The 20438-nt window shown below is 38.6% G+C and overlaps 2 protein-coding genes across 2 annotated transcripts in view; one reads left to right on the top strand and one right to left on the bottom strand.

Moving 5' to 3' along the window:
* Positions 1-20438, top strand: part of LOC109044729 (uncharacterized protein in vnfD 5'region) — a 354911-nt gene that overhangs the window by 101737 nt on the left and 232736 nt on the right. The gene's annotated exons all lie outside the window — the stretch shown is intronic.
* Positions 8576-18718, bottom strand: LOC140225642 (uncharacterized). Its single transcript, XM_072305214.1, has 5 exons — positions 18509-18718; positions 16703-16813; positions 15621-15799; positions 11387-11539; positions 8576-10507 (listed from the first exon to the last, which is right to left on the bottom strand). The coding sequence occupies exons 1-5, from the start codon at positions 18624-18626 to the stop codon at positions 10208-10210; spliced, it is 861 nt and encodes a 286-aa protein (XP_072161315.1). The 5' UTR covers positions 18627-18718; the 3' UTR covers positions 8576-10207.

The raw sequence follows: 20438 nt of genomic DNA, 5'->3' as shown, positions 1-20438 counted from the left end.
TAGGTTAGTTGTAAACAAATGAATCATGCATGGAACAACATATAGTAGACGAGCACTTCCAACTGCTTACTCCCATGCTTTGAATTTCCCAATTCGACCACCGCTAAGGGCGCTACGGTCAACTGGCGGACTGACCCACCCTGGCGGACTGACCCCATCCTACCCCACACATCATATTTTCCTTTTAACACATATTTTTTTTTTCATCAATTTAATTGAGAATAATCCATGCAAAGTGTGCAAACATTTCAAAATCATGAGTTGAAAAACGCTGACTCCGCGAGTTTAGATATTAGAGCCTCACACGAAGCGGAGCGGTGTGCTGCCTGCGCAAAACGCGCACTGGCGCCTTCAAACCTAACTGGATACTTCTCGCATTGCGCAATGCTTAGAGTATCTCCTTAGGTATGAAGGCGCCAATGCGAGTTGTGCTCTGGCCAGCCGGCTGCCGCTGCCCTGTAGCGTGCCGCAAGCAACTATTTCACAACAGAGGTGTTGCACAGTATCATTCGAAATTGAATCAAACATATTAAGGATGACAGGTATACAAAAAGAGAGCGGTATAGTCCAAAAACTCACTGAGTCCCATGCAGCATCCGTACTTTACAACGTTCCAGTATAATTTTTGAATTTCATTAGAGGAAAAGTGACTCAATTTAGGCAGGAAACATTCTTGAGTATACCGTCAAGAAGATTTTATTTCGAATCAAGAATAAAATAGCAAGAGGATTTCTCCTCCGTTTTTTTAGAGGATTTCGTTCGCAATTATTTGCTCTAAAAATTCCAAAAATTTCGAGAATAAATAATCATAACTTTCTTAAATTTTTTTTCAGTGCGCTCCTGTCGCTCCATCCTCTTCATAGAGAAAAAAAAGAGGTGTTTGCATTTTGGGCATCTTGGAATTTTTTTGATGACGTAGTAGGTCGGTACGGCGACTTTTATCATCGATTTCCGTGGAAATGGTGTAGTTTATGGAAAAAATGCATTCTACATAAAGTATTTGAAATTATATCATGAGTTGATTTAAGCAAAAAAATCGGGAGTTATGGTCCATTTTTCATACTTCGAATTCCGGATTTTGCTGACCAGGTTGTACCAACCTACGTCACAGGGTACACAATCCTCAAGATGCAAACACCTTTTTTTCTCTATGCATTCTCGTGACGGCACTGCGCGTAGAACCTTGCAACTTCTGAATGAGTCTCAAGTGACTTCACCTTCCAAAATGTCTGACAATCGAGGTTGTCACCGGAGCCGTTTGTGGTAGGTGAACATTTGAAATTGGCGAAAATCGAGAAACGAGGCACAGTGGATCGAGTCAATTTGAAAGGTCGGACATGAAATTTTTGACTAAAACTGCAAATTTTGATGTTTAATTCGTCACATTACGAACTTTAAGGGGTGGTTCGGGAAGAAAATTTCACGAGGAAACCAATGGAACCGCTTTTAGGTTCTAAAAGTTTTGTATAAACGGAGTTATGAGCTTTTAAAGTTTCAATATTTTGTCCGACCTCTCCTATTGACTCGATCCACCGTGCGACGCGAGATTTGAGTCGTGCCCAAAGTGGAATTCTGCCGTGCTGAGGAAAAACGCCGTATGAGCCTTCAGGCGTTGCTACATTTCCCCTGGCAAATCACTAATTTCCAGGAGAGTTTTAGAATGTGTGTCTACCAATTTCTCAGGTAATTTTGTTTGTAGTTTTTTTTTTATTTTTTATTTTTAACATCTTTTATTAAGTAATGATACATAATATTAACAAGTTTAATATGGATTAATAAACATTAACTTTAAAATTATATTGATTTACTTAACAAAGACCCCGGAACCGCCTGGTGGCATTACATCGGGGGGGGGGGGGGGGGCTGTTAAAGGGGTAGAATTATTAATCTTATTGCCAGAAGTCTTAAAAAATGATATCTTATCTTCTACTGTTTCTTTTATGTATCTATAGGTATAGCCTAAGTTCCATTTTTCCCTACTCTCTAACATTAACTTTAATAAATTATGTGCATTAATATTTTGTTTCATTTCTAATTCTAACTTACCCCTACAATCGAAATTAAGATTACATAAAAAGAAAGCATGGTTTAGAGTGTCTATTTCGCCGCATACACAATTGGGTGTTTGTAGTTTGATATAAAACGTCTGAAAATTTCAAGGAAAAATATTCATAATTCTCCTCAAAAATTAACATTTTATCGAAGGAAATTTGGCAACTCTAGGATGTTCATACGGCGTTCTTCCTTAGCACGGCAGAATTGCAAGCTCCAAACGGCGGGTTACGTCTTCCTTTCAAACCGAATCCTAAGACGCAACACAATGAAATCAAGACAAATAATAACACATTATTATCCGGCGATTCTTGCCTACCTAGGTACGGACAAGTTTTAAATAAAAAGGGCCCACGGGCTGGCTCACAAAAGGGGGAATAATTTTGCGGGGATCCGGAGCGAGTCTGCTGTTGCCAAATCTCGCTTAAAATATTGCATTGGTCACGATGCTCCTGTCGTGCTTCAGAGAGATGTTGAGTAGAGTCCCTTTATACTGAGAGTCAAGACAATTTGAATCCATTTCTGATTGGTTCCCGTGTTTTAGGCCTCCACAGTGTCAAAAACGGGAATAAAGATTACATTTTCACCAATTGCAAAGATTATAATCTGGAATGGACCAGGGAATTACGGGTTCGGCAAGGAACAAACGGAATGAGAGGAGGAACGGAGAAAGGCATTTGAGAATGGGCCGATCAAAGATTACGAAAAACGTTCAATTTCTGTAATCTTTATTCCCGTTTGTGACATCCATGAGCCGAATTGTCTTGACTCTCAGTATAAAGAGACTCTAATGTTGAGTACATTTATACTGCCGTGCTAAAGAAGAACGCCGTATGAACATTCGAGAGTTGCCAAATTTCTCTTCATTAAACATGTATTTTTGACGCAACGTACAGCCGGCGGCCGGCTGGCCAGAGCACAACTCGCATTGGCGCCTTCAAACCTAAGGAGATACTCTAAGCATTGCGCAATGCGTGAAGTATCCCTTTAGGTTTGTAGGCGCCACTGCGCGTTTTGCGCAGGCAGCACACCGCTCCGCTTCGTGTACCTAAGGCTCTAATATTTTAACTCCCGGAGTCAGCGTTTTTCAACTCATGATTTTGAAATATTTGCACACTCTGCATGGATTATTCTCTTTTAAATTTAAATGGAAATATTCAAAATAAAAAAACTAGGTAGTAAAAAAAAACTAAGCGTTTCTGCTGTTTTGCATTGCATGAAATGAAAAGGTCAAAATGTACACTTGAAACTTAAATCCGTTGATTTTTAATAATCCAAACAATGCTACATTTTTTTTTGGATAGTTGGACAATATTCTGAAATTCGAAACTACAGTTCGGGAAAAACATTTTTGTACATAGGGAAACGAATGGTACATACGTTATTACCGAACTGAGCCAGGACTTTTCCATGCAGTTACATGTTCTTGAGATATGGAAGAATTGATTAGCATAAAAAACTGAAAATCGATAATGTTGACCAAAATTGCGCTTAGTGTTGCCCTCCTCGAAAATTTGGCAACTCACTTAAATCACATTGGCAACGACGCGAGTATAACTTATAGAGCTGGAAAATTGACAAAGAATCTATTGTGAGGACTCGCACAATAGGGCGGCAAATTAATTGACTCGAAAAGTAAAGAAAGCCGGGAAAAGCAGTAGTGAACCCCCCACCCCTCGCCTGGTTATTCCTTTCGGGGATGGAAAAATGGTTCGGAACCCTTATTTGATGTTTGCTCTTCATTTTACGATCCTGGTCCGCAATGCGTCCGGGAGCATATCTCGGTTCGGGTTCAATTATTGGTTTAATTTATTTTTCCACTCGCAATTGTTAAAAATAATAATAATAATAATAAACCAAGAGTTTCTGCTGTCTTGCATTGTATGAAATGAAAAGGTCAACCTGTACAGTTGAAGCTGAAATCCGTCGATTTTTAATAACCCAAAACAATGCTACATTTTTTTTTTTGGATAATTGAAAAACATTCTGAAATTTGAAACTACAATTTGACAAAAATATTTTGTACATAGGAAAACTAATGGTACATACGTTGTTTCTAAACTGAGCCAGGAATTTTAGCTCCTAAATGCAAAACGTAGTCCAATTAGAGAATTTGCAGGTGTTCGACATTTTGTGAGTTTCATGTTAAAGAAGAAACTACTGAGCAAACTGAGTATGATCACTGGTAAAAAAAAACCTCTTGGACCAATGCCGCGGTGCATTGACTTAAGAGTGCAAATTCTTGTCGCCGGATTTAAGAGTCTTGAACTCTTGTTTCGAGCGGATTTTGCATTGATTCAATTTCATTTAAATTCATTTTAATTAAATCCGGCGACAAGAAACTGCACTCTTGAACCAAGAGGTTTTTTTTACTAGTGTTGGTCTCTAAAATGAACAATATAAGAGGATCACCAAATGACGTAATCTGCTAAAATACATTTTGGAATGGGTTAAATGTTTCCTAATGACTTCACAAGGCGGCAGAATTTCTCACTTTAAAATATATCTTTCCACAATTTCCCATATCAGAAAGAAATTATGAGAAGTACTGCGAACGCAGCTCGCTAAGCACTCTCCGATGCAGCAATAAAATCTCCTCGATGCAAATTATTCATTTATTCTCTTCATTCAATTTATTATTGACGCTTTTACCAAGAACGAATAATTAGTTCAATAACGTTTTTCGCTCAGACGCTTTTGGGTTCATTTTCTCAAAACTTCATCTTTGCACTGACTCTGCAGTGACAGCGAAGAGGCCGTAAGTCTCAAAATTCGTCTAATCTCTTTAAGATGAAATCACTGAAATAGCAAAAACAGCACAATTCATCTTAATTGTATCAAAAGAAGACATATGAGAAATCCGTGAGTGCGCAAAAAGTGACGTTAGTCTTAGATAAAACATATTCCTCCAGAGAGCAAATGAAAACAAAGCTTTCAATTGAAATGCCACTCTTTTCTGCCATTTTCGAATCTGAAAATGTGTTCGTTGTGTGCCCAAAATGCAACTGCGAAAGCATGCAGAGGCTATCGCTTACGCCTGTCTTGCCTAATACTAGCCTAGTGTAAAAATGAACTTACCTTTTTATGTACTTGAAATAAAATTGGTCGATTTTGAATAATCTAAACGAATTCTAGGAGTCTTTCGGATGATTTGTGACATTGTGGCAAAGAACGGAGGGTTTTTCAAATAAAATTTTCTGGTCAGACGGCTGTGAACCTATTTCCTCAAAACTTCATTTTTGCACTTACGGCTCTCTTCGCTTGTAGTATGGAAGAAAATTTGCCGAATTTCCTCGAGAAAAAAATGTATTTGTGAGGAATGTTTTGCATGGTTTTCCTTCAAATTTTCAGATATTTTACATAAAATCGCAAACAAAATTGTTTGAAAAATTCGAAAAAAAAATATTTGGGGGTAAAAACTTTTTGAAGAAAATATGGCAACATCTGACGGCTCATACGGCGTTTTTCCTTAGCACGGCAGTACTGTTCCTTGAGGTAGCATGGCAGAGGGGCAGGGGAGTGTTGAAGACTGATTGTTAAACAGAACAAATGGAGACAGTTAGCGCAGGCCGAGGGTTGAGGGGTAAGGGTGAACGATAAAGAGGCCTAATTAACGAAATCAATCCTTGCGGGTGATCGGATAATTTGTATCGGGGGCAGCCTCCCTCAGCGCGAATATTTTTCAAAGTTCCCTCCCTGAGCTTTTCCCTAATTAGACTCTGAATAGAAAGCGATTTGTTCCTGCCGCTGCCCCACTCCTCCCTTCTTATGGATATTGATGACCTCAACTACTCACCTTTCACTGTTAGTTTAGTCGCCCATCGACTCAGAAACTCTTCTTGTATCGCTGCTCTGCCCTGCAAAGGAAGAACCCCGTATGCACATTCGAGAGTTGTCAAATTCCCTTCAATAAAATGTTTATTTTGGAGGAAAGCTATGAATATTTTTCCTTGAGATTATCAGGAACGTTAGGTAAACTTGCTAGCAAAATTATCTGACACATTGGAAGGAAGATATTAGTGAGTTTATCAGGAAATTCGTATTTATCAAAGGAAATTTGGCAACGCATAAAGGTTCATACGGCCTTCTTCCTTAGCACGGCAGTGCTACTCAGTTACAGGCCATGCTAAGGAAAAACGCATAAACATTCAGATGCTGCCAAATCTCCCAGGAGAAGACATTCATTTTTAAGGAAATTCATGAATATTTTTCCTTTAAATTTCTGGATATTGTAGATCAAATTGCAAACAAAACCAACAGAAAAATTGGAGGATAAACATTCACAAATTTCCCTTAAAATTCGTATTTTATCCAGGGAAATTTGGCAACGCATAAAGGTTCATACGGCCTTCTTCCTTAGCACGGCAGTGCTGGTGAGCGAGCGAGTTACTGTTGAGCGTAATTTATAGGAATACTGGTTCGCCTTCAATTGTTGCTCATGCAACACGCGCGTCCGTCGAGTACGAATAGTTGCATGCAGCGCCTTGGCTTCAACTCCGCTTGCTACTTTGCGGTTCGTAGCAAGATCGCCGTATGCCTTCTTACAGAGAAACATCATATCGATTGTTACGGTGAAGTTTCTGACGACGACAATAATTGGAAAGAACGTTGAGCGGAAAATTGAAAAGAAATCTCACAACCGGCATTAGCTGAAGCTGTATTTGTATTTTCGCAAACCGGAAGCTGACGAAAATCCGTGAGAGTCAATTGAACATATCGCACGGCAACTAATCGAATTTTTTTGCGTTCGACTTTCTAGTTTACTTTTCGTAAACTTTTCGCGGATGTTAAGTTTGACCGTCTGAATTGGAGTTAAATTACATTGGAAATCAAGGAAATATTTTTTGATCACTTACGCTCGATGAAAATACAAAATATTTATGCAAAATATTTTTTCTTCCTAGCTTATAGTTGCTTTTTATGCATAGGTCTGAAAAATAAATCAATCGCTATTCATCAATTTTAACAATTGTCCTCGGGAGAAACAACTATGGTGGAAAAACAAATCAAATATTCCAATAAAACGTATCTAAGTATATTGACACAATAAGCCTCTCATTCAATTCTCACGGTTTGTATTTTTGCCTCGCAATCATACACAACAGCCTTGCTGAAAAAGGTGTTGCTGTATACTTAATGTTGTTTATTTTGTCAGCAAATTTTGATGATAGTAAGTCATTTTTGTTTCAAATCAAAATTTAGGTATAGTTTTTCATTTAAATGAGCAATAAAATCGGATCCACATTGACCTTAGAATTGTTATCCAACTATTAATCAAAAATTACGTCGTAACATTTTGATTTCGCAGCTGAACAAACATTTAGCCAGTGATCTAATTTTTACCCTTGATCTAAGCGAGGTATAAAATCCCGATGATATCGATCGAACTTGAAAACTAGATGCGCTCACACTGAAATTCAGAGACTTTCTGGGGCTGTAAAAATGAGACTCCATGATTCCTGCTTTATTCTGGTATGTTTTAGATTATGTAATGGAAAACCTCTCAGCAGAGTTTTAAAATTGTCGAAATTGTATTATGGCAAATTCATTGATAAGTATAGTGCTCGAAAAAAATTGTATTACCATCTTTAAAATTTTGTGTTTTGTGAAAATTGCCAAAGTTCATTTTTTTACGCAGGTGTGTAGTTTAAAGATGGGACACGAATCCCAAAAATTATTTCTGTTTTATTTCTTTTGTGGATCCAACCGAAAATATCATCTATTTTTTTTCTATATGTATAACGCAAAGATTTACCGGGAAAATGAAGTGCTCCCGAGAGAACGATTAATTTCAGGAGGAATGTCATTTTTTTGTGCAGCAGCCTTTCCCGTGATCAATTAAAATCGTTCGAAAAATTCTTGTACATTTGTCAGCAAATCTGTGCGTATCTTTTTAAAGATATGGATTGAAATTGAAGCATTAACTGTGGTTTGCAACGTTGCAATCTAGGTAATTAAGCTCATTTTCGTGTGGAACCATCGATATTTAAGCTCGTTTACTTCAGGCGTGACATACAACTATTTGACCACGAGTGTAAGCATGTTGCAGCTCCGCCGGATTGAAGGCGCGTCAAACTGCGGGAATCTCTTCACAGACTCTCGCTGGCGGGACGAACGCTAAAATTACTGTGACACTTAGGAGACGCGTCATTATTTATGACTCCCTTCTAATTTTCACTATAAAAAACCAAAATAACTATCGTAATAGCTACGATTTAGAATCAGGGACCGGGGTTTTTTTTTCGGTAAAAAACAAAAAAAAGGAAAATAGGACTAAAAATAATGTGGCGACATTTCCCGTAATTTCAATTAAAATCGTTCGAAAAATTCTTGTACATTTGTCAGCAAGTCTGTGCGTATCTTTTTAAAAATATTGATTGAAATTGAAGCATGAACTGGGGTTTGCAACGTTGCAATCGAGGTAAATAAGCTCCTTTTCCTGTGGAACCCGATATTTGAGTTCGTTTACAGCAGGCGTGACATACAACTATTTGACCACGGGTGTAAGCATGTTGCATGTCGTAAATTAATTACTTAAAAAAGTATAAAACATTGAATAAGACAATGTCCATTATTCTTCCAATTAAAATTTGAAATGTCAAATGAATTGTCAATGCTGTAAAATTTGCAAAAGAATGGTATGTTGAAATAAATGACTCGGCGAGTTGCAGATTCTCAAATTTTCCGTATTATCCTAAAATGAAAAATACATCTAAATTTCTTCGGGTCAAAGTGTTTCATCCATGTTGCTAAGCATGCGCAGGCAGCTTTCACATTTTCAAAAGGAGCCTCTCAATAAATTTAAAATATAAAATTTTCCTCTCGCATTTGCTTGGTTTGAACTTAATTTGTCGTTTCCTGGGCGTAGGAACACAACTTCATTCCAAGTTTGCAAACTTGATTCAAACAATTCAATTTTTCACAAGAATGTACCTGAAGAATTTATGACACAAAAATTTCTGAAATTTGCACGAGATCAGAAGAAAAATCAGTGAAATTTTCAGTAAAAATTCCTAAGCTTCACTCGGAAAATATTCGATTAGTGAAGGGATATTTCACAACATCGAAATGTCGTTACTTTCTTTCGTGAGGGAAAAGCTGAATGGAGAATTTGCAGGTGTCTAAAGTTTGATGGATTTCGTGTTTTAGTGAAAACTATGGAGAGAACTGAGAGATACCCTTGATCCCGAAATTAAACAATTGGGTATTGGAGGAGATATGACAACATGATTTGATCCTCTAAAATACATGTGTTTTTCAATGGGAAATACCGCCCAATGACGTCACTAGGCGGTGCATTTCCTAAATTTTAAATGCATATTTGAACGTATTTCTGCTAAAAGGAACGGGCGGGAAAGAAGGAGTGTGTTCGTTAGTTCTCGCGCTGTAAGATTGCATGGGAATTATAAAGCGCCAGTGACGTCAGCGGCGACAAAAGGACCGCCCGGCTAGGTGGCTGCCGGCTCCTTCACTCATGCGCTGTTGGGGTAAGCTCACGGTTCATAAAAGCCGCATATTTTGGCGCTTAGATCCGATGGATTTAATGAAAAATCCCACTTTTACATTGTTTCACAGGCAGCCCTGTAGAGCACACCTCATATTTCCCACCCGTCTCTTCTCTGGTTCCTTTTAGCAGAGATACATCCACTTATACTATCTCCTTCATCAGACTTCAGCTCTTTAACATTGGCGGATCCAGCAGACTGGCAACATTGTTTTTCCCCATTTAAACCTATGGAGATATATCGATTCTTGAAGGGGCCAGGTGCTCCGATAAGAATCGATTATTGAACATAGGTTTATATGGAGGGAATCCGGTTTTACCGAATTGCTGGATCCGCTGCTGCTCTTCAAGCACGCTCAGATGTAGCAATAAAAAAATGTCCATGCAAATTCTCCATTGGCTGTCAAAGAAATACTCAAACATAGAAACAACTAGAAACGGGGCTAAGGCCGCAAATAATAAAAGGAAACACATAAAATAAAATAAGAAACCCGGGACGTTTCGCAGGGATCACACCCGCATTTTCAGCCGGCAAACAAAAAATTAAAGGAAAAGACACTATGAGCCTACTCAAGTGAGCTTTTTACTCAAATGGGTCTATGTACGATTTTTAAAACATGAATGCCTTTTTAAGAGTTCCTTTACTTATATTCATTCGCTGGTGTATGAATCCGATCGTAAGGGTGACCCTGATGGTGATCCTGAGGGCGACCTTCGCTGAGATGATGTTGAGGAAGATCTGAAATAGTTCCTCAGAGACTGACCGAGGCTTACTTGCTGGAACCACGTTTTTTTGCCATTAGATTTGTTAGACTGACCACGACCATTCGATCGCGACGAGGACGCAATGCGTTTTAAATCACACGGCGTGTAACTCACTTTCAAATCGTCGATTATCACAGCGGGTCTCGCTTCAGGGTCAGAGATGTAGTAGTCTGTCTGGAACTCAAGCTGAAAGATTTTATATTACACTGAGAAAAATTATTTTAGATTTTACCATACTCAGACACAGTGATCCGAGTATAGTAATTAACACCAGATTGTATGGTAGCATTTACAATATTGTGTTAAGAATTACCTGAATTCTGGTGAATACTACTATAATTCTGGTCATTTTCACTACATAGTATCACTGTGTAAAAAATTAAGTAGACTTATAGTAGCCGTTACCATACCTTTTTTTCAGTGTAGATGTAAGCAGTGGCGTGACCCGTGACGTGCTTTGCAATATATCGATTGATCTGCCATTTAAACCTATGGTAAAGGATCGATAAACAGTGCGTTTGCAACGACACCTTGATAATCGATTCAGAACCAATTTTGTATCTTAGAGTTTGGGTAGAGCTAATTACTTTAATTTTTCCAAAAACTACAAAATCTTTCGATAAAACTCACAATTATTACAGGTGCACTGAAAAAAAAAACACATTGGATCTGGAGTCCAGACTCTTAAAAGCATCGACAAGAAAAAGTGCTCTTGATTCAATCAGAATCTAGCTTAAATCTAGAACCAAACCTCTTAATTTAAGCGGATTTCGTTTTGATTCAAGCAAAAATCCGATCGAATCAAGCGTATTTTTTCTTATCAATTTATCCAAGAGTCTGGACTCTAGATCCAATGTACTTATTTTCCAGCGTGTACATTGATTGATTTTCATATCGACGGTGAAGCTACAGCAGGAAAGCGTATCTCGCTTGCGGAATCTCCAAATCTATGCTTTCGTTTTATTTTATCCAAGGAGGAGACTCTAAACGAGGGAGGGAGGGGTACTGAAGTGATGCTTAAGATTTAGACGAAGTGATCTCGATCACATTTTAATAAATACCTACCCTGAATGGCTGTGTAACGTCAATGGTAACCGCAGCTGAGAACGATTTTCCTCCTTTGAACCGGTTATCTGCTTGTATGGACCAAAGTGATATCGATTTGCTGCTCGTATGTAGGCGGATGTCAAGGGACGACCTCAGTTTTATTTGGAAGAGCTGAGTCAATAATAAACAGAACGGATGATGCTTATGCATGAAATATTGAAGAAAAAACAATTAAACGCCAGTTGTCAAATGTTTACTGCTAAAAGCATTCAAAGTATTATATTTTTCGTGTCAATAACTGTACAATAAAATTCGGGGTTCGTTATGCAGTAGGCTGACCAAGAAAATTTCAGGGATGTGATCCTATCACAATACAAATCAACATCTTGCCAGATAAAAGCACCAAACTATTGTTGCAAATTTCGATCTTCATATTAGCAGTTTTACTAATTTACTTCCCCATGAATAAAGTTATTTTAGTATCAATGTAGGTATAGCATCCCGTTGAAGATTTTTTGGCAATAGCAATTTAACTGTACAAAGCGGTTCTTTCGTACTTTCTTCGAAAAATAAAAAAAATTACAATTTCAGATAACAATAAATAGTCCAGTCAATTTAGCTCTAAATAAGGGTCATCTGGGAAAATCCATATATAGAAGGTTTTTTTGCGGAAACATGTTGCATTAGGCTACCAGAACAACATATCAAAAGTTTACCAAAATCGGCCGTCCGCTAAGGCCGCCATCTTGAAAAAAGGGGGGGCGGGGGGCCAAAATACGCCGCCGGCGACCGGTTTTTAGCTTATATCTTGAAAAATATCGATCCTACGGAAAAATGTCACTGAACCTTTTAAAAAGATCATAAAATTTCCTATTAGAAACACTATACATTTATCAAGTTGCGACTTCTGGTTCGTGAGATATGGCGGTAGTTTCCTGCGGCTAGGAAAGTCAAATCTTGCGAGAAATCACGTTTTTTCAACAAAATCTGTAATTATCTTAAAAACGGCGAGTCTGAGGCAAAAAAGTGTTCTCACCGGAATGAAAGAGCATGAAATTTCCATGCTTAAAATGCTTATGAATTCACTAGGGGGTCCGCCCCCGGAGCGCTATGCGGTCCGAACCAACGGCGACTACTACGCGGTGAGGCTCGGCTTGGCCGCGCCATGCATTGTTGCGGTCCAAGATGAAACGGCTTCACTTTTTTGGTAGATTTACCGCGAGGGTAAGTCATATTATCCATTTAAATATGTGCTAATTTCCTTTCATCATGAACCCCCCCCCCCCTCCTCCCCCTTTAGGTCATGTATGTTGTATAGTTAACAAATGTCAACGGTCGCGCTTGAAGATAATGTTATTATTTTATGATTTCTTATTCAAACTAAATTTGTCAAAAAATCCTCCTTTTTCAAAGTAACTAAAAGGAAATGAATTAATACAAAATATAGAAAGAAGGAGTTTAAATTCATCCTCTGCTTCCTCTTCGATCAGTGTTTCTGCTTGATTGCTGCATCCCAAGCCGGAACAATGTAGACAAATGTCACTGCATGGTAGACCAGCTCAATTACAAGAGCAGCGGTTACTACAGCCTTTCGAACATGTACATGAGATGATTTGTAAAAGTTCTTTGGGGGGGGGGGGGGGCAGGCGGGTTGAGCATAGGCACAAGGAGAAGCCTGAGTTCCGAAGATTTCCACCCCCATTCTTTGGGATTCCGTTTTCTTCCTCTCTAGAGTTGAACTTGATAATATACACGAAGGAAGTGTTGTTTGCACGCATCTGAAGTTGGAGGCAACGTTTGCAGTTTCACCTCAGTTTTTGCCTTGCCAAAGCACGATTAAAACATTGAAATCTGCATTTGTTCAAAGCAGTAACTGATTTTTCAGCACCATACAGCAAAAGAACGAGTTGCTCACCCGCTTGACAAAGCTCATCTTGAGTGCAGTCGGTTTCATCAAATTTCTCAGCAATACAAGAGACTTCGCCACATTTTTCCAACAGTTTAATAAATTTGCCTTTGCCCTTGCCACGAAATGCTGAAGTAGTATCACATCCACTGACGACATGGATAAACAGAATGCTTTTCTTCAAATTTACATTCGATGTTCGCAATTGATTTGAGCTAAAAATTTGGGCTGCATATTTGCCCTTACCTGGTTTGAGTAATAGGACGTCGCTTGATGCAGGCGTCAAAGCTATCATTAGAACAAGGAGGTCAATGTCTTCACCAACGATTAGAGTACCTATATTGAGAGAGTATGGCCACCGGTGTTACCACCTCTGATTGGCTGAGCCATCTTAGGCTGAATGGAGCCCTTAGGACCCAAAAATGGCGGACGCCATAAATTAATGTGATGCAAAATGACTCAAATTGTAGTTTTCTTTGCTTATCGTAACGAGAAATTTACCCGAATGCACTATTGCGATTCTTTACATATTTTTAAGGCTAATCGTGTGCAATTTTTGAGAAAAATTATCTTAGATGTAGTAAGGTTGGCAGCAAGTGCGGTTGGTGAAAACCGTCAAAAGCTGGCAATGACCCCCTCCTATCCACAAAAACCAAAACAAAGCACCGCCATTTTTGGGTCCTAAAAGTCTCTCCATGGGGCCCAGTGGCCATACTCTCTCAATATAGGTACTCTACCAACGATAACAACTTGTTTCTTCGTTCCTCTCGGCAGACTAAGAGCTTCATTTACAATGAGAGTATCCGCATCGTCCTCTGCTTGAGATACATTAACTTTTGACTCCCTGTAGAAAAGTGTTTCGATAGCAAGCAAATCAAACGCGCCTTATTCTTTTCATTATAGATAGAAGCAAGTCCTTGGCCACGGATAGAGGAGTGTCCTCACAAAAAATTAAGGCAGGACATTTCTTAAAGCTATAACGTCGTCACCTTTCAACGCTTTTTGTTCGTATCCATCAAAAACAATTGAACCTTCAAGACCATCATGCTTTTCAACACATAGGTATTAATAAACGATTCCACCGCTTAAGGTAATAAACGAAGAAATGCTTGTCTTATTCCTATTTCTATATTTTGTATTAATTCATTTCCTTTTAGTTACTTTGAAAAAGGAGGATTTTTTGACAAATTTAGTTTGAATAAGAAATCATAAAATAATAACATTATCTTCAAGCGCGACCGTTGACATTTGTTAACTATACAACATACATGACCTAAAGGGGGAGGAGGGGGGGGGGGGTTCATGATGAAAGGAAATTAGCACATATTTAAATGGATAATATGACTTACCCTCGCGGTAAATCTACCAAAAAAGTGAAGCCGTTTCATCTTGGACCGCAACAATGCATGGCGCGGCCAAGCCGAGCCTCACCGCGTAGTAGTCGCCGTTGGTTCGGACCGCATAGCGCTCCGGGGGCGGACCCCCTAGTGAATTCATAAGCATTTTAAGCATGGAAATTTCATGCTCTTTCATTCCGGTGAGAACACTTTTTTGCCTCAGACTCGCCGTTTTTAAGATAATTACAGATTTTGTTGAAAAAACGTGATTTCTCGCAAGATTTGACTTTCCTAGCCGCAGGAAACTACCGCCATATCTCACGAACCAGAAGTCGCAACTTGATAAATGTATAGTGTTTCTAATAGGAAATTTTATGATCTTTTTAAAAGGTTCAGTGACATTTTTCCGTAGGATCGATATTTTTCAAGATATAAGCTAAAAACCGGTCGCCGGCGGCGTATTTTGGCCCCCCGCCCCCCCTTTTTTCAAGATGGCGGCCTTAGCGGACGGCCGATTTTGGTAAACTTTTGATATGTTGTTCTGGTAGCCTAATGCAACATGTTTCCGCAAAAAAACCTTCTATATATAGATTTTCCCAGAAAAATGCTAGATTGACTGGACTAAAAGAAAAACGGGCCACTAGGCAAAGGTCTAAACTAGGAAAGGAGCTACATATTTTTCTGCAATATCTTACATAGCAAACGATTCAAACTTAACGGGGAGTTCGAAAATCAACTCTTGGATGAAATTTTAACATATCAGCTCACATGAAAGTTACCTAAATTATACAAATGACGTCATTTGTATATTTACCATTTAACAAATGTTGATCGGGAACACATATATCTTACAAAGGGGTTGATTTGATTCGTTGTGTAATTTGTTTTACGCATACATTTTTGAGGAGGAAAAATGTTGCGTGTGGCTTTAATTTATACCTTGTGCAGAGGCCGAATCCACAATCGCGTGCAAATATTTATTACCTAGATGAAAAAGATCTGCACATACCTGTAAGATAACATATCCGACGTCAATTATCGGCGTATACACAAATCTGATACATCCTTCTTGTGAACGCGGAGTGCCAAAAGGACTCAAACCATGAAAATTGATGCTCCGAATGTTGACATTTACCTTAAAATTTGGTTGAACTAGCCAGCTCACCAAATAACCACCTCTGCCTTCGTCTGCAAAACAAGTTACATAATATAGAGAGAAATATATTCCATTGCGAAAGGAAAAACGTTGAGTGAATAAACTAAAAACTTATACGTTTTAATATTTCTAAAAAAAAGGACAGAGGATTATATAATTCCTGTTTTTTAGATAGTGATTTTAATATCTACCGTTACTCTGTAAACACACTGAAAGTGTGTAGTTTAGTTTTAAATCATGTAGTTAGATACAAGAAATATTCTTGTAGTAGTTACGGTAAAAAAAAAAAAAAAAAAAAAAAAAAAAAAAAAAAAAAAAAAAAAATCTATCTCTGCGTGGAAGCTTATATTGATACCGCGAAAATACGACAACAGTGTCTCTCTCCAAATCCGATATGGAAATTTTTAGGACATATTTGTGAATTTTCCTTCTCCGATTTGTACGATTTTTGGCGATAAAAGCGCTAAAATCATCGATATCTGAGCAATTATTCTCGATCGTGTCGCAATTATATCTCTGTATAAAATAGCTTTTGATTGACTTGGACTTTAATCTCAATATTTTACGATTTTTGGTTCGATAATATCGCGATAGATAGTTGTTCATTTGCGTTGAAGCGATGAAACTGCAATTTTCTACCCGATAATCAGTGACGTGGCGTGCTTTGCGATCTATCGATATTTCCCCATTTGAAGCTGTGGTAAATAATCGATTATTAAGGTGTTCTCTGCGAACACCCTGTTTATCGATACTTTTTCATAGGTTTAAATAGCCGATCAATCGATATATCGCAAAACACGCCACGCCACTGCCGATAATGTGACAATAAATCGACGTTGATAAAATCGCGATACATTTTCCGATCAAATCGCAACCTATATCGATCACCGCTACTTGGGTTAGGCTGGAAGCCACTTTTGTAATTTCAGACAAACCAGTTATTTCGATCCATGACCAAGTGCCTCCAGCATACCACACGAATCCGCAATTGTCTTTGTCAAAGTTGCAAAAGACATCAAAAGGCCAGCTTGGCTGCTGTTTTGCTCCTGAAAAAATAAACTGTCATGGAGAAAACTCAGGACATCGTCTACGGAATATATGTTTCATTTTGATGCATGGTTGTAGTCACATGTTTGAACGAGATACGTCCAAAAAATGAGAAAGATCAAAATATTAATTCATGTGCTTAATATGTATTAGAGAAAGAAAACTCTCAACATTTTTTTAAAGGTTCACGACTTTTACGTCTTAATTGCGAAAATAAAGACCCTTCAAAAATAAGATCCTTATCACGTGTCACTTTGAATATTAGACCGAAACTTCAAATTCCGATTGGTCCGTTTCTATTAAGAATTACAGGTATTTTACCTATAATTCACCCGAGGTAAAGCACAAAAATAACGATGCGCTTATCAAAAAAGTCAAAAATTCACTAACCGTATTTGCACACATTGGACCCATTAGACGATGTGGGAATTTAAGCATTCTGAGACATGTTTCCTAACCAGAATCTCACGTGAAACATGGTTTGCGCATTATAAAAATGCTGCAGTCAACTCCTAATAAAGACGTTAACACTTTCAGCTCACATTAAGGTTTCAGGACATTTTGTCAACGATTTTTTGTTCGCGCGCCTTTTTTGTCCAGTAGTTTACGCCCACACGTAAAATAAGCAACAGTGACTTATCGGTCCAAGCGTTATATTTTAGTCGGTATGTAAAACTATATTGACAATATGGAAATGAGAAATTGAGAGAGAAGGAGGTGCTGTCATGGTTGCTCATTTTCTAAATGAAATATTATTACTTTCTCCTTTTGAATTATCTTTTTTAAATTGTCATTGGTGAATATTTGGTTTTATTTCTATCCTTAAAATATTGAATGTACAATATACCTTATATATATATATCAAATGTAAAGGCATCAATTTAAATGAGAATAATCGATGCAGAGTGTGCTAACATTTCAAAATCATGAGTTAAAAAACGCTAAATATTAAAGCCTAACAGAGCGGCGCGGTGCGCTGCCAGCGCGAGAGGCTCACTGGCGCCTACAAACCTAAGTGGATACTTCACGCATTGCAGAATGCTTGAAGTATCCACGTAGGTTTGTAGGCGCCAATGCGCGTTTCGCGCTGGCCGCCGTGCGGCGGCGCCTGAAGCAACTATTTCACAACAGAGGTGTTGCACAGTATTATACGGCCCAATGAAAAAGCAAAATAGATACAAACGGTGTTACATCGGTGTAAAGTTCAAAAAGTGAAAGGAAACTGATTCGAATAATGTGATACACAATGAAGTTTGGCGAGAAATTTTTGATCTATAGATTTTTCTTATACGTTAGAGGCGCGAAACCATTGTTCTGCCTTCCCATTAAAATTTTAGGAGCTACCTTGGCCGGAAAGCCCAATTTTTAGGAGCCATCTACTATTTTTTAGGAGCCAAATTAAATTTTTGCATACGGGCCATGGCGATGCTGCGAACGGTGCGTATGGAGAGAGCTTCCTCGCTACTGCTGCTTCCCGAATGCGAGTTCAGCCTGTCAAATTTTTTAGGCGCCACGATGGCTCAGCCCTCCCCCCCCCCTCAATTTTTAGGCGCCAAGGCCCGATTTTTAGGCGCATTTAGCGCATGGCGCCCGGGGAAGAGCAGAACACTGCGCGAAACGCCTGGGGGGTTGGGCTACAAAGCGGCAATAGGGCGTGGTCCCTTAATGATATTACAAAGTATACTTTGACTCACCGTCACACTGATATAGCCTCCGTAATGTTATTACGTCAATACGACTGAGGCGATTATTTAGGTGCACATCCTCAAAGTTGCCGCTCTTTGTTTTCAAAAGAAGCGTTTTCTTTGGCATCCCGAGTATATTCTAGAATGCATAATACTGACATTACGTTCCAGATATTTTACATAACCTTTACAATGTCACAGCCATTGAATTTTGATCATTTTGTAGAAAAGAGACACTCGCCTGCAAAATCCCTGACGCTTTAGGTCAATCTTCAGCGGTGTGGAATAAGAAATTTTTCCGCGCAGGGAGCGCCACCGCTGTGTTATGATTTTTTGGTCCACGCTATTAGAGTCCGTACAGCCGTGCGTGAGTCATTGAGCTTTCATGAAAAAAGGAATTTCTAATAATTATAATCGAAGAGTCATACGTTCTAGCCATAACATTCTTCTTCCAATTGATACTAAAAAAGACGTGAAAAGTAATTTCTGAAGATCTGAAACTTGATCCCGGAAAAAAGTAGGGCTAAGCATGATGACCTTGATGCAACCAATCGCGATTGACCGCTCTCAGCAGTTGCAGATATCTCTCCCACCGTGAGCTACCTCTCTCGCACCTACAGATATTCCATGAGAGAAACTGGGATTAAGTTATAGCTTTTATTATTGAACTTTCAAAGCTCGCGTTTGTTTCTGAGCATTCCGGACGTATGCTACTAGAACAATGAGTCTTAGAATTTAATATATCCGTCATGATATTCAAATAATCACTGATTTCGGAGCCGCATTTTAGCAGCGCGACATGGTGGATTTTTTCGGAACTACAGCTGAAGATTCACCTTAATTAAAGTATCTATACCTTTTATTTAATGTATTTTCTTTTTTTTTTAAGGGTACATTCGAGTTTTTAATCGTATCGACAACTCTGCAACTTTGAATGATTACCAGGTTGGAAGTTAGTACACATGAAGGAACATAATCATTCTCTGGACTTTCAAGTTTTCAGGGATCAAGGCTGAATGAATTATTTTTCTGCAGATGAACTCCTCCATTCCTTGAAAATTTGTCTTCGCCGAAGGGATTCGATCCGAGACCTCCTACATTTGCGTTCCTGGGAACGCTTAGTTTCAGCGTTCTACCGGGCAGATTTTCATGATTTTTGCGGCTATCGACAGATTATCGTCTCTAGATGAGTCCGCTTTATTTAGATTTTGAAAATATGACCCAGGTTTTTTATATTACGTAGTAAAGTTGCAAATTCTCCCATTTAAACAATGTAATTTTTTATAATTTGTCATAGTTCGTTTGAACGTTCTACTGGGCTGATTTCCATGATTTGTGCGGTTATTGACAGGTGATAGTCCTTAGTTGAGCCCGCTTTAATCAGAATTTGAAAATAGGTCCCAGATTATTTTATATTAGGGGAGACCACAAAGCTTAGAAAGGGGGCAAAATTTGAAATTCCCGCCAATGAACAACGGCGGAATTCCAAATTTAGCGGAAAATTTAACTAAGCCCGAAAGTTTGAATCTTTGTCTGTTCGTAGGGTAAGTGAATCGAAGGGATGCTACTTTGCTATACACGCTTCCCAAAAGCGACGAAACGCTCCGTTTCGTTTCGTTTCAGTCTTGGCGTGAAGTTTGAAACAAATGCCGACTTTTTCATTTGATTCTTATTGGTCCAATTGCTCCCGGCCAGAGAAATATTGGATATATGAGAGTCGGTTATGAAAATCTTTTGATTTTTTTGGTCATTCTTATGTCGACGTGGGCCTAAGAGAACGCGAAGTGTCCTCTGGGGGTTGGGCCACGTAGCGGCCAGGGGGCATAGCCCCCTAGTTGGAACTAATATTAAACAAAAAATTCAATTTAATAAAAAAATCACATTACCTTTTTTGCGTATGCCTCTGAATGTGCTCCCATCATTACTGATTTCGGGTCAA

Source organism: Bemisia tabaci, chromosome 10, assembly GCF_918797505.1.
Source record: "Bemisia tabaci chromosome 10, PGI_BMITA_v3".
Lineage (NCBI taxonomy): Eukaryota > Metazoa > Arthropoda > Insecta > Hemiptera > Aleyrodidae > Bemisia > Bemisia tabaci.
This window is presented reverse-complemented; position numbering and strand designations above follow the sequence as displayed.